This window comes from Pteropus medius, unplaced genomic scaffold, assembly GCF_902729225.1.
Source record: "Pteropus medius unplaced genomic scaffold, Ma_sr-lr_union100, whole genome shotgun sequence".
Taxonomy (NCBI): domain Eukaryota; kingdom Metazoa; phylum Chordata; class Mammalia; order Chiroptera; family Pteropodidae; genus Pteropus; species Pteropus medius.
The window spans coordinates 10,936,217-10,953,303 of record NW_024342474.1 but is presented as its reverse complement, the minus strand read 5'-3'; the positions used below and the strand labels follow the sequence as shown (position 1 = coordinate 10,953,303).

At 36.8% G+C, this 17,087-nt stretch overlaps 1 protein-coding gene across 1 annotated transcript in view; it reads left to right on the top strand.

The window, feature by feature from the left end:
* The window catches only part of PTPRR (protein tyrosine phosphatase receptor type R), a 222,931-nt gene that overhangs the window by 197,720 nt on the left and 8,124 nt on the right, over positions 1 to 17,087 (top strand). The window contains exons 11-13 of the mRNA XM_039866018.1: positions 3,789 to 3,899; positions 5,211 to 5,368; positions 8,929 to 9,042. Coding sequence (XP_039721952.1) covers positions 3,789 to 3,899; positions 5,211 to 5,368; positions 8,929 to 9,042 — 383 coding nt within the window. The remainder of the gene's footprint in view (positions 1 to 3,788; positions 3,900 to 5,210; positions 5,369 to 8,928; positions 9,043 to 17,087) is intronic.

The window sequence follows — 17,087 nt, the reverse complement described above, 5'->3', positions numbered from 1 at the left end:
GGAGCAGGGTAATAGGTTAGGAAGTTGTAGGCGTAGTAACAGTCCAGGTAAGAAGTATGGAATGAAGGCAATGCCAGAGCATATTGAGAAAAGGGAACAGATTCAAAAGTTGTTCCAGAGATAGAAGTCACAGTGCTTAGTTTCCTACTGAATGGGAAACAAGGGGGAGTTTGACTTCAGGATTTCTGCCTTGGAAGACAGTGGAAGGTGAACCTTGGTGGGCAGGAAGGGAAGATTTGTGAGAGAAAAGAGTTCTATTTTTAACATGTTGTATGAGGACTCCTGGAAACTTTAGGATGGTAAAGCCTACCAAGTAATTAGAAATAAGTGTCTAGAGCTCTAGACAAATGTACAGATAAGAGATAGAAACTGGACGAGTTGAATTTACACAGTGATATTTGTTCAATGGGTCCTGGCCCCCATGAGCATTTCCTCAAAGAGCCCTAGCAAAACACCTGATCTTCAGTTTCCTCTGCTGTAAAATGATGTAATAATAATAATAATAATAATAATAATAATAATAATAATATCTGCTCCACCTAACTCAAGTGATTGTGAAAGAGATTAAGTGATATGTGGGTGAAGGTACTTTTAATATTAAATTGCTGCCTTAATGTCAGTAATGTTTAGTTGGAAAACCAGGTATAAGATTAACTACAACAATAGTAATAGTACATAATCTGATCCATTCTATCCCTCTCATAGGCTAATGAACTCAAATGAAACTGACCATCCCCCTATTTATTTAGAGCCACTTTCTATGTTATGATATATCTCTTTAGCTCATACAGCAAAATCTCTTTGATTTTTAAATGCATAGAATTTAAAAAGAAAGTTGCTTTAAAAAAATTTTTTTTTTCAGGCAACTAAACTACTAGCTAGACCTCCTTTTTCTTTCTATACGAATAATCCTAACATGGTAGGGGTGAGCAGGAGGGTCAGGAAAAAAAGATCATAAAAATATGAGTCTCCATTGCTTTGCTTTGCATTCTACTTTTGCTATGAATCACTGATTATGAAGAATTGATTGGAGTCCAGAATCCTCAGAGTTAGGGTTTGCTAATTACTTGTTTGCACAAGAGACACATGGCCCTCTGAAAACCTCTTTTTCCTCTAAATTATGAATTCTTGGAATTAATAGATAATTTTACTGAAAGGATCAGCCAGTTAGCAGAATAATAATGATTTGGGGTTATAATCTGCTAGATAGCATGCTATTTTGAATTACCTACAATTAGTGTGGTTTCACAATATTATCTGTAAGAGAGCATTTTTCTTCCTTGCATTTTTTGCCTCTTTCATGTCATTAGCACCACAATAGAGAAACCCTACAAAGCTGTTCACAAAAATATTTTAAACATGAACTTGTGCTCTTAGAAACAACTACATTTGCAGCTCTCTCTACCTCATATTCAAAAGCACCCACACTTATCTGGTCTATTTTTCTAAATTCTCCTGAAAGGAGGAAAAATGTATTCAGTGTGTAAAAATAAGCTATTGTATCTCAGAAAGGAGATGGGATGCCTAATTAAGGGTTGTTTGAATGAACAAGTCACATTGCATTGTCTACTGAGAGCTGGCTGCCAATTGAATTTTTGGTAAAGAGTCAAGAAAAACATTCAAGAGGGCCCCAGCAAGCTTGGGAGAGAAGCAGGCAGCACTTCCATTTATCAAGTAGGTGCACAAGCCTGTTCAGGCATTGTTAAAAGTCAGGGTGCAGGCTGTGAGCTCCTGCCTCGAAGCTTTTCCTGCTGGTTTCGAGAGCCACCTTCCAAAAGAGAGGCCTGCTGTTCAGGTCTGATTGTAGACAATGTGGCACATATGCTGGACTGCTGGACCACTGAATACCTCTTTTTTTGTTCAATACCTGTTTCAAGATTCTTTGTCTCTTCTTCGATTTATCCAGGAGGCATGGGTTTTAAGATACACAATAGCTCAGGTCTTGTAGCGAAATAATTGATGCTCCATTGAAAGAAACGAAGTAAATCGGTTAGTATGATTATCTTTAACAAACTGGAGAAATTTTAGACATTTGACAACTCATAAATGAGGAGGGAAATAAAATGCTCTGTTTTTAAAAGGTTTTACTTTTCTCAATATCTGGTTATGTTAACCAGAGTAAGCCTTTAGCCTGGTTGCCTGACAGTCTTGGATGTGGGGTGGCATGTAAATAGAGGTGAAAATGACTTACTTTGTTTGGAAAGAAACCAGAATATAGAAGATGCAAATGCGTTTTTATTCTAATGGATGAAAGAAACAGCGATTCCACCAGGTAAAGGGACTCCTTTCCTGGCTCTAATTTGTGGGATAGTTAATACTTAGCATGATAGAGTCCGGAGATGTGTTTCTGATACTGTACGTGTCTTTTCTTTTAGTTCTATAATTCTGTGATTCTTTTGCTTCTCTTTTGAATCATAAGTTCTTAATTTGTTTCAAGTGTGGTCATATGCCTTTGACATAAATGTGAAGAAACAAGTGCCCTGAGTACTAAAAGGTCCCAACTGAAGGCAACAAGTGACAGAATTTCTCTATAAAAATGCATGTGTGTTTGGAAGAAAATAAATGCTATTTAAAGAATACTTATAAAATTAACATTGCTTCCCTGGGCACTTGCAATAAAACATCAACTTTCACACTTTACATTAATCATTAAAATATGTGGAAAAAAATTAATGGGTCTTTTGCAGTCAATTAAAAGGAAAAATAATAAATAATATTTGTATATATGTACACTTGAATTTCATTTTGCAGTTTTCTTTAAATAATGTAGCTTGGATATAAAAATATAATGTTTAATGTATGATCTAAGGCATAATTAATGATCTAATCACTTTAGATAAAAAACAGAAAGCCCAGTAATTATAAAATGTAATAATAACAACAACAACAATAACAATAATAGCAACATGTTTTGAATGCTTATTGTATGCTTGGCTTAGTCCTAAGTGCTTTCTATGTATTAAATCACGAGAAAACTGTGGCCAGAGAGATTACTTATGGATTCACAGCTATTAAGTGGTAGAACCAAAATTTGGACTCAGGCTCTCTGACTCCAAAGCCTGCACCTTATCCACCACTTTATAATGCCTTGCTTGCACTATAATTATTATTACTGTTATTAAACCCTTCAAAGAAGATCCATTATAAAAAAATATTTTAAAAATAAATTCGTTATACATTTATTTTTAATGGACCCCATAAGTGAAAAGACTACTGATACTGGAAAATATACCATCAAAGAGGTATAAAGGCCATTACATCTGTTTTACGTACAAGCAAACCCTCATTCTGTAGCATCTAACACATTACAGATACTTCTATTAGATGCTTCTATTTGATGAAGCAAGAATTAATACTTGCCTCGATCATCAGGATAAAACATTCTTCTTATTTCTAGTCATCACATGATAAGCTCTATATTTGGATGTTAATTTCTTAATTCATAATTCAGTTCTTAATCTGTTCTTATTTATCTGTGGAGTTTGGGGAAATTTTGCCTTTATCTATTTTTCGTATGGAATTAGTAGCAACAGCGTTTGACAGACACATGCAAAAATTTGTCCTTTATTTTAAAAATCACTTTATTGAGATGTAATTTATATACCACAAAAATCATCTGTTTAAAATATACAATTCAGTGGTTTTAGAGCATTTACAAAATTGTGAAAATCGATACTTGATTTTTTTTTTATTATTCAATAAAAACTCTTGAGATGCTTGAATGAAAAGTGCTCTAAGGCCAACAAAAATCACTAATACTTGCTGTGTTCTTCTTTCCCTTTCATCAGAAATGTGTGTTATACTGGCCTGAAAAGAGAGGAATATACGGGAAAGTCGAGGTTCTGGTTATCAGTGTAAATGAATGTGATAACTACACTGTTCGAAACCTTGTATTAAAGGTAAGATTATGTAGCTGTAGCTACTTACCAAGCAAGTAGATGATGTTAGAGGGTTACATTTCTAGTTTGAATTGTGCATCCTCATAAGTACTACAGATTCCATTTAAACAAATGAAATAATGTCAAGATCAAAGAGAAATTATAAATATTCTCTCATGTATTTCTTTGTGGTCCGCTACTACTAGCATGTGGAATAATTAAATAAGTAGATATTCAGGAAAGTCACTAAGCAGGATGTCATGATCTAATTTGCATAAATAAAAGATCTCTCAGTTTAACTTTTTGAATGCCTTTTACTAAAGGCTTGCTCTGGAGACTTTATCACGATATTTTGTTAACATCATCTTAGCCTAAGCAGCTTTAAGTAAGGCTTGGAAACCGTGAAAGAGAAAATCTGTGCTTGTGGGTGGCTGTGGGAGGCAAGATAAGCCCGAAGTGTTGATGAAATCTGCCAAAACTTGGAGTTACAGTAATTTATAGGGACTTTCCCTAGACCAGATAACATCATAGGAAAATTATCTTATTTAACTTACGGGCAGCAGATGTTGAGAAATGTTGCCATGGTACTGTTTTTGTTTCTAGAGAAGAATTATCTCAGATTCTTTCAATTCTATCTACAGCCTCACCTCTGGGACATAATCATCACAGAGAGGGAGTAGAGGCAGAGCTGTACCAATGGTTTTTAATGGGAAGCTCAGGATAGGAAGGCAATTGCCAACACCTGTTTTTCAACACATGTCCTCAAGTGCCTAGTCCAGGCCAGGCCCCCAACCAGGCACTGAGTTTTGAGATGATATGCATGGACCTTCACTCAAAGTGATTCTAACTTAGTGCCTCCTGTAGCTCCTTCACTACCGAAATTTGGAATAAGTGTAGAAGTATTAGAGTGATTGAACATAAAATTTAGAGTTTTTATATTTGTTTATATGTTTGTAATAACTTCTCAGGAATGTGCAAAGAGCAGGAAACACACTATATTCCAATTCTTTCTTGGCTACATTTTTATCTACCATTTTGTTTATTGTAATAAATTACAAACATATGTTGAGCATATGTCACATATACACTTTCTATACTAAATATATATTCTCACTTAATAGAGATAATACTGTCAAACATTGATATAAGTATGTTTACAGTAACGTCTTCTCAAGGTGCAGGGTTGTTTTTCAAAAATCTCCTAGGTTTTTTCCCCACTTAGAAATAAGTTGCCAGCAAGTTGGGAATGATAGGAGGCATGTAGTACTGTGGTTTGGATGACTTTTAGTTGTACAAGTAAATAAGGCATTTGGTGGCTATTGCTATTTTCAGCAAGGAAGTCACACCCAACATGTGAAACATTACTGGTATACCTCATGGCCCGATCACAAGACTCCAGATAGCGCCCAGCCCCTTCTACAGCTCATGCTGGATGTAGAAGAAGACAGACTTGCTTCTGTGGGCCGAGGGCCTGTGGTTGTCCACTGCAGGTAAGGCATGAACTGTCCTTTCTGCCTAAGCAAACTATCCATTCTTTGAAAAGTTATAGAGCAGATGGAAGTTAAGTTTTGCTTCCTGATTGTGACTTCATCAGTAAATTAAATACTTATCGAATTTGGTTAACTTCCTAATATTTGAGTCTTGATCAAGATGATATTTAGTCTCATCAGCTTAATGTACATTGGGAATGACAGATATGATTTTTTTGTTATTATTAGTAGCTTTTTGTTGTTTCTAGATGGCACCTGAACTATACTCAAATTGTATCTTAGTGACGTTTATTATTATTTCAAATTTGATGAAAACCAGTCAATTATTTTTAAAGTTATTTCATGTAAAACAGAAGGGAATAAATTATGAAATGGAAAGTGGGCAATTGGTATTTTTCCCGAAGGAAAACAAAGTGCTATTACCAGAACATAGGTTACTGGGGGTTAGGCTGACAAAAGCGATAGATGTCTGTGGTGGTTCCCTTACTTAATGTCTAGCTTAAAGGTCTCTTCTCATCATCGATATCTTATCCCCCTTTGTTTTCCTTTTATTATACCTAAACAAAAGCAAATATTTTTTAAAGTTATTTAGATAACCAGTCATTTATTCTCCATACTTCCTCAAAATACTGCAATTTGGGTCACTTTCTTTAACTAAAGTCTTATAAGATAGATTTTGATAATATCTTTAATAAATAAAATACATTATTTTAGATGATAATTTTAGCCTCCTTCTCTTTTGAACCTTTATGGCTTAATTAAGGGTAAAATTTACTGTATGTCTATTTATCCAAAGCATTATTATCCAGTTTCTAGCCTTAGGTCTCACTCTAAACTTAGCTTGGGGCCAAGAGAAAACAATCTAATTGGCCATATTTTAGGGCTGGAACAGTCCCCCACCTCAAATCATAAAACACTCAGGATATCTAAAAGGAAGGAGCCACTTCCCCTATAAAATCAGTTCCCCTTCTGATTACTATTTCTAAGAATGAGACCATCTTTTTTTTCCAGACACTCAGTGTCTAATATTGACAGTTATCTTTGGCTCTTCTCTCAATTTCAGTCTCAGTATCTAATCAGTCACCAGAGTGGCTGTCCCTTCAAAGCTTCTCCCATTATCATCACTTCCTGTCCAAACACCCAAGTTCAGGCCCTCATGACCTCATCCATGTATTATAGAAGTAGTCATTAATTGTAATTCACCCCCCCCGACTTCCTTTCCCCACCCACCCCAACTACGGCCTACCCTATGCACTTCTCTTGGATGATGCTGTTAAAACTCTTTCATCACATGGAGTCCCTGCTCAAAACTTCTCAATGGCTTCTCATTGCCTAGAGAAAAAGTTCTTAATCTTAGGTCTATGAAGGAGCTACAAGGGTCAGTGAAAGCCTTGAAATTACTCGAACAAGTTTGAGTACACAAAGTCATGTTAATTTTTCTGGGGAGTGAAAGTTCATAGCTTTCATCAAATTCTAAAAAAAAAAAAAAAGGTACTACTGTTTTAGAAGATAAGTCCAACCTCTTAGGTTTCCATGTAAGATCCTTTACAACCCCATATACCTTCCCAGTCTTATTTCCCACTTCTTCTCTAAAGTAACATACTCTTCAAGACAAGGTAGTCTACTCATTGTCACACCTCATATATTCTGTTCTGCAGCAGTTCTTTCCTTATACCCTTCTCATGCATGAAACATTCTCTCTCATTCAGGATAATAAAAATGCCTGCCATTCACAGGGTACAGTTCAAATCCTATTTCTTTAATGAAACAAACTATAGATGCTTCAACTAATAGGGACCCATTCTACCTCTAAATTTCTATGCACTCACATTTAACAAAAACAAATTCCAAATAGAGAAATAAATGCTATTTGAGTGCCAAGAGGGGAGCTATGAATTTAAACCAGGAGGATTGATGAAAGCCTCAAAAATTCGGAATAAAGTCAAATGGGATCTTTAAAAATTACCAATGTGTATGGTTTTTAGAGGCAGTAGAGAGGGCATTTCTGACTGAAGAAGTAGCATTAACACATACGAGGGAAATTGGAAAATAAAAGGTATTTTTCGGCAGTGATTCATGTAAATGAAAAATAAATGGCACAAAGGGTACAAGGACAATAAAAAAACATAAAGCATGAAAGTTAGTCACATTCATATTATTCAAGGTCATGAATGCCATGGTAGAGAGCTTAGACATAGTGCTATAACTATTGGGAGCCATCTAGTTTTTGAGTAGAGAGTAATATGATAGGTTCCTAGCAGCTGTGTGTATCGTGAATTAGCCCAGGAAAAGAATTGAGACTTGAAAACCATAATGAGATCATTGCTAATCATGAAGTAAGGAGATGTTAAAAATGTGAGCACAGACTATAAAAGGAAAGCATGAATCTCAAAAGCTCAGTAGAGGTGGAAAATATAAGAATTGGTAACAGATTGGATGTGGGAGGTGAAGGAGAAGGAGATGTTGAAGATGGCACCAAGATTTCTAAGCTGGAAAATTTGTGGCTGGTAATGCCATTGAGAGAAAAGATAATTCTGTTTTAGACACACTGAACTGAAGCAAGTGCAAAATAGTAACATCAAGAGTTTCAACTAGGAGACGGAGGGCCAATCTAGAGTTTAGGAAAAATTCAGAGAATTTAGATGTAGATTTGAGAGAAATTTACATAAAAACTATTAGTGGTTGAAATTACTGAGACTGAGAGAGAGAACTATATCTACCTACCTCTCTCTCTCTTTCTCTCTCTCTCATCTACCTACCATCCTATCATCTGTCATCTATCTATCTAGTTATCTATCTATCTATCTATCTATCTATCTATCTATCTATCTATCTATCTATATATCTAATTTACCTATCGAAAGCTTGCTAGACTGGTGACATACTCTCCAAAGCAGATGAATGTGTAAACAAAAACTTTTGGACTGATAAGGCTGCTATTCGGCTATCATCTGGATGTAAATGACTTGGAAATATGTGCCTCTAGCCACCTCCTCTCTCCTAAACTGAATTGAATTTTCAGTTATTCACTAGAATCTTCAACATCAATATATCCAAAACCAAACTCCGCTCTCTCTCCCTCAAATCAGCTCTCATTCCAGAATTCTCCTTTTGTCTCATTGGGGCTACCATTCTACCAATCCTTCAAGCCGAATCATCTTTGAGTTTTTGCTTTTCTGACCGTTCAGCTCCAGTTCAGCAGACTCACATTTGTGATGTGTCTAAGTCTTTTTCCTTTTTCCTAGTGCCCATACCTTACCTAAATTCAGGTCCCAATTATTCTCTGCAGAACAGTTACAATGCCTTTTTCACTATTCTCCCCACCCATCACCTCCCTCCACCCCACTCATCCTACTGCAGCATGTAACTGAAGGAAAGAATGTCGTTTAAGCACTTAGCACAAGGCAAGGGTTGTGATACTCAGCCCTCAAGACCTGTTGTTGTTGATGTTGTTGTTAATCCTATCTGTTGTTTCAAATTTAAAAGAACTCTTTTTAAAGAATATATTTTACCTTTGATACTTTCCCTCCATCTTTTTATTCTTTGTCCTTTCTTTTCAGTGCGGGGATAGGTAGAACGGGGTGTTTTATTGCTACGTCCATTGGCTGTCAACAACTGAAAGAAGAAGGAGTTGTCGATGCGCTGAGCATCGTCTGCCAGCTTCGTGTAGACAGGTGGGTGTCTGAGAAGTTTGTGTCACAGACTTCAGAGCAACATTATCAGTTGCAACCTGCTCTCATTAGCCTGACTTCGTAAATATCACAGGCTCCAAAGTCCTAAATCTCTATAGCGGTTTTTGTAAAGTGCTTAAGACTATACATTACATTAAGAAGCCATCAAAGAAAGTGTTATTTTCAACTCTGACCATCAGGTGTCCAAAACCCAAACTTCATGTTTATCCTTCCTTGTTTCTGATACAGGTTGTTGATGGTAGTAGCTCTTCCTTCTTAGTCTTACATGCTTATTCCTTTCTATGTACTCTGCATTTTCATCGATTTAATTGAATCATTCACTTTAGGATCTTGATCTTTCAAAATGAGGAATATGTCATACTATCAAGAGTCATCTTTTTTTGTAGTCTACCCTTTTTAATTATAAAAAATGCACATAAAATTTACCATCTTAACTATTTTTAAGAGTACAGTTCAGTAGTGTCAAGTATATCCACATCGTTGTGCAACCAATCTCCCAAACTCTTTTTATGTTGAAAAACTCTGTACCCATTAAACAACAAATCCCCATTCCTCCTTCCACCTGTGCCTGGCAACCACCATTCGTTTTCCGACACTATGAGTCTGACTGCTTTACATACTTCATATTAGTGGAATTGCAAAGTGTTTGTCAATTTGTTACTGAACTATTTCACTTAGTATAATATCTTCAAGATTCATCCATGTTATATCAGAATCCTCCTCCCCTTTTTTTAAGGCTAAATAATATTCCATTGTGTGTATATCGTATTGTGTTTATCAGTGGACACTTGGGTTGCTTCCATCTTTTGGCTATTGTGATAATACTGCTATGAACACGGGTACAAATAGCTGTTTGAGATTCTTTTGGTTATATACTCAGAAATAAAACTATTAGATCATATAGTAATATATTTTTAATTCTTTTAGGAATGCCATACTGTTTTCTGTAGTGGCTGCACTACTTACTGTCCAACGAATAATATGCAGGGGTTCCAGCTTCTCCACACCCTTGTCAACACTTGTTATTTTCTGTTTGTTTGAGGTTTTTAAAAATAGTAGCCATCCTAGTAAGGTGAAAAAGTCACTTTTATACAGAGAGCATTTGATCATCTTTGTGATCTCTGTTTATGTGTTAAAAACAAAACAAACAAGAAATTTCTCATCTTCCTTTCCCTATGACTAAGCCTACCTAGGTATATGGTGAGGAAAGTGAACAGGTGCTCCTAGAGAACACAGAGAGAAAGATGCCATACCAGCACACAAGCAGCCCACCTCTCTGCTCTGAAGTTCAGTGCTTATAAGAAGAGTTGTTCTAAAGGCTGAAATACTGGGTTCTCATGTTTCATCCATACAGAGAATATTTATTAATCACCTCCCAGGCTGAAGGCATTGTTCCAGATGCTGCAAGTAGAGCATTAAACAAGATAAATGAAGCTAAGAGAGAGAGAGAAAGAAAATAGTAAAAGAAATAAACAGAGTAATTTCAGACAAAGATAAATGTTGTGAGGTAATAAAATAAGAGGGATTTTGCTCTATGACCTAGAGTTTCCTACAAGTAAAACTGTAGAGTCACCTTTTAAGATTCATTCAACAAATATTTATAGCACCTACTATGTGCTAGGTCACAGGATATCAATGAGACAAAAGAATTGTTCTGAAAATTCAATGAGATAATATATTTAAAGCATTTAGAATGAAGTCTGGCCTACAGTAAGCCTTCAGTAAATGTTCATTGTGTTATTATAATCATCATTATTAAAATTATTAATAAAGTTTCTCTTATCTCTAAAAGTTAAATATTCAAATTCCCCTTCCTGAATGAGGTTTTCCTTCCCCATCCCTATCTGTCCTTGTCTCCTTTTAAATAATAGTATTTAAGTCTTAGTAAGTATATCATCCCTCTATTTTTCTCTTAACTTTGGCTTATTAGAGGCTGTTCAATATGGTGGTAAAGAGTCTGGACTCTGGAGACAGATTGCCTGGGTTCGCATCCTGATTCTCACCATTTTCTGCTTGTGTGGCTTGGGCAAGTTTTAAGACTTCTCCATTCCTCAGTTTTTTCATTCGAAAAATGGGAGTAATGATAGTATCTATTTCCTATTTTTTGTTGTAAGGATTAAGAGAGAATCTGCAAAGTGACTCGTACATAACAATTGTGCAACCACGTTTAGCTACAGTTATTATCAATATCTACAGCAAAAAAACCTGAACACGCATCTATAAACTGAATTTATAATCTACGCTCCACAAAGTGGCAGTGACATAAAGACAAGATTACACCTGTGACTTAGTAGAGCATTTAGCCTATGTTTTCCTTTCTCTACCTGCTCCACTCCCACCTTTTCATACCACACGTGTCGCTGCTTCCACAAATGTTTTCTTTTTGTACATAAGAAGATCAGCTCCAATTACCTCTTCTTCTCCTCTTACAATTACTGTCTTAGTCTCTTCAGACGCCCCTGCTTTCCATATAGTCCTGTCCACCCCAGCTGGAATATGTTGCAGTTGTTTTACCTCAGACTCTAGGACCGACAAACACCCAGAAAGGGGTCCTGCGCCAGAGGATGAGGGTCAGCATCCTGCTTTCCTATTGGCTAATGTTGGAACTCCGTGAATGCTAGATACCTGCATGGATCTAAACTGACTCCAAACCAAGTTGCCCTCCAATACCTGCTCTGATCCTATTTGGATCCTGAAAAACAATGGGCTCAGTTTGCTCATTTTTTGTTGTTGTTCTTGTTACTCCTAACCTTGCCTATTTGCCCTCCCATCTTCCCCTCCACACACCTGCTTTTGTAGCCTGACCTCCACCTTGGTTTCCACTTCCCGCTCACATTACCCTGTCGAGTCTACCAGATTGTCCTCTAACTTTGAATGGAATCACAAATACATTTTTTAAAAACTATATCACAATGGCTCCTCTATCTGCTCCTTCCTTCCTAAAGCAAATGGTCAGAAAATATAGCCTTGGCCTTCTATCACCACAAAGGTCTTCCCACAAAGCTTGTCCTTTTACTCCTGATAGGATCTTCAAAACATAGCCAACTTCTCTGCTGATCTGAAGCTTATGGACTTGAATTACTGCCAGTATGTGTCTCAAAATCATTCTGCTTTATTAATCAAGATTCCTTCTACATAAAGTCTTTCTGAGCAGCTGTTGTTTATGAAACAGATCCTCAAAACTTTCCTTGAAAGATTTTTCCTTTTCCTTCCTTCCTTCACAGGATCAGCATCAATTTAACTTTTCTTGTCTCTTCCTTCTGTTGTGCCCGCCCCTAGTTGTTATAGAAAGCAACACAGAAAACCTTCCTCCTTTCCTTCACCCCATCCAACTTCTTTTTCCCCCATCCCCTTGCCTCTTGCTTCCATTTAAGTTTTTCCTATCACATCTCATTTTTAAAATTCCAGTTTGTAGCTGACCGTTGCCATTGACCATGTCCTTAACTTATGCCGGTGAAGGGAAAAACCGGCCTCAGAAAATCCAGATATTCACCTTTCTGCTCTTGCAGTTAACATTCATCAGAATCATTCTTCAGAACTCGTCCCCAGCCTAGGTTGCCTGGTCATCCTTGCCTTCAGTTCTGGATCTGTCTTCTGGACGTTCCAGAATGCACCATTCACACTCAGAAGTGTATTTAATTGTGGCTTCATTACGTGGTCTTCAAAGCACATACATGTCTCCTTTAACTCACAAAGTGAACCTACAAGTAGGAAAGAGGTATTCTTTGGCTTCGCTTTTTTTTTTTTTTTTTTAATTTAGAAACAAAGAATTCAAGATATCAAGTAACTTTCCCAAGGTCATGGAGCTTAGGAAATAGCAAAAAAGACTTCTTTGGAACCAAGGACTTCTGATTTCTAACTCAAAATGCATATCAGTTATAGATAAAAGTATACAGACTTTTGGAATATATTTATTGTTAAACTGCTTGACAAAAACATATCTCTTTGATAATGCTTTGCCATTTTAAAAAAACACAATGACACTGTAATTTTTGAAACAGTGTTTAATACGAAGCTGTTTCACGAAAAGATAGAGTGATATTGTCAGCAGTTGCCCTGAGTATAAAATTTGAGGGATATAGGAAAGTTTATTCATCCCAACGTATGTCTATGGAGGGTGCCAAAAATAATCTGTTTATAGTGAATATCTAAAACACTGTTATTAGAAGGTCAATCTTTGGATAAAAGAATCAGGTTTTGTTTTGTTGTTTTTTTTTTTAAGAATCATTTCTTTTTAAAGTTCATTGAACCTAGAGATGGGAGCTGAAGGCAACACTTTGTCTTCTCGGCTATTAACATTTTAATGTAAACAGGATGATCGGTCCTTTCCATCGTGGTAGCTAGAGAGAGTATAACTCTGCATTATCAGTATATTCAGAATATAGGTTTTGATAAAGAGAAATTGAAGAGAAGGCTCTAGAAGCTGGGTACACCTGAGGGCCTGCAGTTGAGAAGACTGGTAGATATCCCCTGGGCACTCGGAAGAGGGAGGCGCACGGAGAGGGAGCAGAAGAACCCTAGCACGGGATGCCTCACGAAGATCAGCTACCTCATTTGGTGGGGCCCAGGACAAAATGGAAATGTGAACCTCCTTTTTAAAAAATGATTAAATATTTCGAGAAAGTGTCAGCAGAGCATTGACCTAAGTGCAGGGTGCTTCTTAGCAGGATCAGGGAGAAGGGGCATATATGATTGCACAGGTCACAAGCCCATGAAGACAGACCCACCTTGGGGTGCTTTTAGGAGGGGTGTTTGTAGATGGGCCCGGATCCTGTGTCCTGTGAAACAGGCACCCGAGATCTCTGCTCAAAGTGGTCCTCCCGAATCATGTATATGTTCATTCACTCAAAAAACATTTGCTGAACACCTACTACTAAACATGCATCAGGCACCTGGGCATGTAAAGGTGAATTCCTTAACAGATTTTTCCAGACTGTGTTTCTCAGGGCACAGTTTAGTAATCAGTTAAATTATGAGAACCTGGGGTGGTTCCATAGAGTAGTGGTTAGCACATCTGCTTTACACACAGAAGGTCCTAGGTTCCAACCCCAGTGGAGCCATCGTCCATACCCCAGGTCCGCCAGGCTGCCCGGGTGTGCCAGGCCCCCCAGGTGTGCCAGGCCCTGGCCAGAGCATGTGAAAGGAGACGCCCACCTTCAGAGATACAGTTCTTAAGGATAGACGGCAACATTCGTATGTCAGGGATGGAAGTGGGGGGTGGGGGAATTAAATTGAAAAAAATAAAAATTATGAGAACCTGCTAAGTACCAAACTCCCTTAGACTGTATTCAGACAAAAAATATAGATTCTCAATTAAGATCAAGAAAAAGCTATATACTATATTTCTCATTCACAATAAGTATTAATGCATTAAAAGATGTGAAAAGTCTCCCAACCTAGAAACCCATTTAACTTCCATTAAGCACTCTCACATTTATTTGCCCACACAAAACTTTCCTCAAAGAATATCTAAATGGGAGAGAAAGATGTAAAATGACAAATATAAAGTATTCTTTCAAGAAGTTTGGTGGCGAAGAGAAGACTGGAGATGGCATGGGAATTTGAGTCTGGATAGGACTATTAAAAAAGGAGAAATGATAGAGTGGGCTGACTAATTGGAAATATACAGCTGAATATAATAAGGGATACAAAACACAGAGCCAATATATTAGAGAGCAAATATTTTGTACTCTGCAGAGTACAAGCTTCACAGGCTTTTTCCTATCTTTTAACAATAGTCTCTGATCCCAATGATCCAAGACTGCACACTGTCCATGGTTTTTTTGTAATCTGCCCCCACCACGTAGAGCTGCCTCTGCTGAGAAGCCCAGGGCATGACTAATAGCAAAGAAAAAGACAAAGCAAGTTTTTTGGCTACTTGAAGTGGGTCTAGTTCCATGACTAAGTCAAGCGCTTAAGCATTGGACAGGATCCAAATCCTGTTCAAAAAAAAAAAATTACAGTGCCTGTTTGTTGTTATCCAACATGACAAAAATATGCAATTTGTACTCAGATCACAAATTTGCATTTTAGCAATAAATTCAAATGGTCTGGTTTGGAGATGAGTGTGTTGTGTTGAATGGATATTTCCAATGTAACAACAATGACAAAGCCATTTGGTGGATTCATTCTCTGGCAAGACGTTATTTTTATTGGCTTTAGGGCAACTTCTATTAATAGATACTACAGTTCTCACTGCAGATTCATGAGTCTGTGATTTTCCTTTTAATAATACTTTTTACATTTGAGCATATTTTGAACTAAATAGAATTTCTTTTTTCCTAAGTATGAGTTCAAATTCAGTGTAAGGCACCCATAAGTGTTTTAGAAGCACATTAATGGATCACTCCTTCATTTTTGATCATATTAATTTTTAATTAAAAGATGAAGTGGGTAGCAGGCAGTTGGGTCTGAGCATTGGCTAGTGGGACAGGTAAGCAAAGCAGCCACTAGAGCATGAGATGCCAGCGACTGCTGGACCAGATGTCAAGGAGCTTGGCGCTAATCCTGGCTCTGCCCCTAATTTCCTGAGTTACCACTTGTACGCTCTATACCTCTAGGTCTACATTTGTAAAAAGAGAGGTAGGGAATATCAGTGGTCTTCCCAACTTCTTTTGGTAAGAGGACCCCCTTTTTAAGAGTAAAATATTTCATGGACTTCAACCTGATAGTTGAATTTTGAAATCCATAATGCTTATAAATTAATTTTCATTCTGCTACTCACAACAATTAGTGATGCATATATACGTATGTGTGTTTATTTGACTATCTGATAATGCTGGGGGCACAAGTGAATTCAAGGGCTCCTCCAATAAGATGCCTTTTCCATCCTGGGATTCAGTGATTGGGAAGCGATTGACTGGCTCTCTAAAATTTCTTGCTGTTGCATTCTTTGAGTCTATGAACCTTAGTTTTTGTAGAAAACAACAGAATGGCATAACAGACTATTGTAACATTTGCCAAACACCTATTAAGAAAAGGATGGTTTGAAAAATATGCCTTAAGAATATTATACAAATCTCTCATTTTTTCAGGAGGAATTCAAGACATAACAAGAATGAATGATGTATTCAAACTCACATAACAAATTTTGACTTTTTAAAAAAAATACTCTGAACTGAACTTCCAATTTTACTCAAATGAGATTGACTATATTCTGAATTTGTTTTCTTCCCAAAAGGCTATTGTTTTATGGAGTAGGAGAGCTAAGAGGGTTAAGTACAAGATTAAGAGAGAGGAAGTTCACATTCTAATCCTGCCTTTGAAAATGACTCTGAACTAGTTGCTATATATACAAGGAAAAATTGTTTATCTCTGGTGGTTTCAGTTTAGATTACTTATTGTTAATATCTGAATATGATAAGTATGATGACCTTTCTATTGGCCAGCATGGTTGTGAAAATATTTTGCTAAATCACGTTTTCCTGTTAATGGAAGGTTACCATATATACATAAGTCAACAATTTTCAAAAACTGGTGAAAAAAAAGGACCCATAACATTAGTACTAGACCGGATACATTACTTAGAAAGCCTTTCCATATCTTGCTTAAATCTTCTAATCTTATACCACTAAGTTATTGTGACTATATCACCTAATTAAGAATTGCAGTTGCTATTAAAGCTAAATCAAGGAGCTTTGACCATATTTAGTTTCTGCTACAAGAGATTCATTTAGGCCTGTATGTGCCAAGGTTTTACAATGTGAGATAGTGATAGGAGGTCATTTACATATTGAGTAGGAAAGATGCACCTGTCCCTTTAAAAAATAACAGTAATAATCCACAGTAATAAAACGGCCCAGGAAATTTAGAAAATGCTCACATGCACATAGATGTTGTAGGAGAATGACTAAGAAGTAATACGTGACCATCAGAAGACATCTAGGCAGGGAGGAAAGGACTGTGTTCCATTGAGGGTTGACCTCTGGCAACTTTTCCTCATCGTATTTCTTTTAATTTCATTTGGCACCTCTGGACACTGGAAGAACTTGAAACCATAATTTTGGAAATGAAACACATGAAATAAT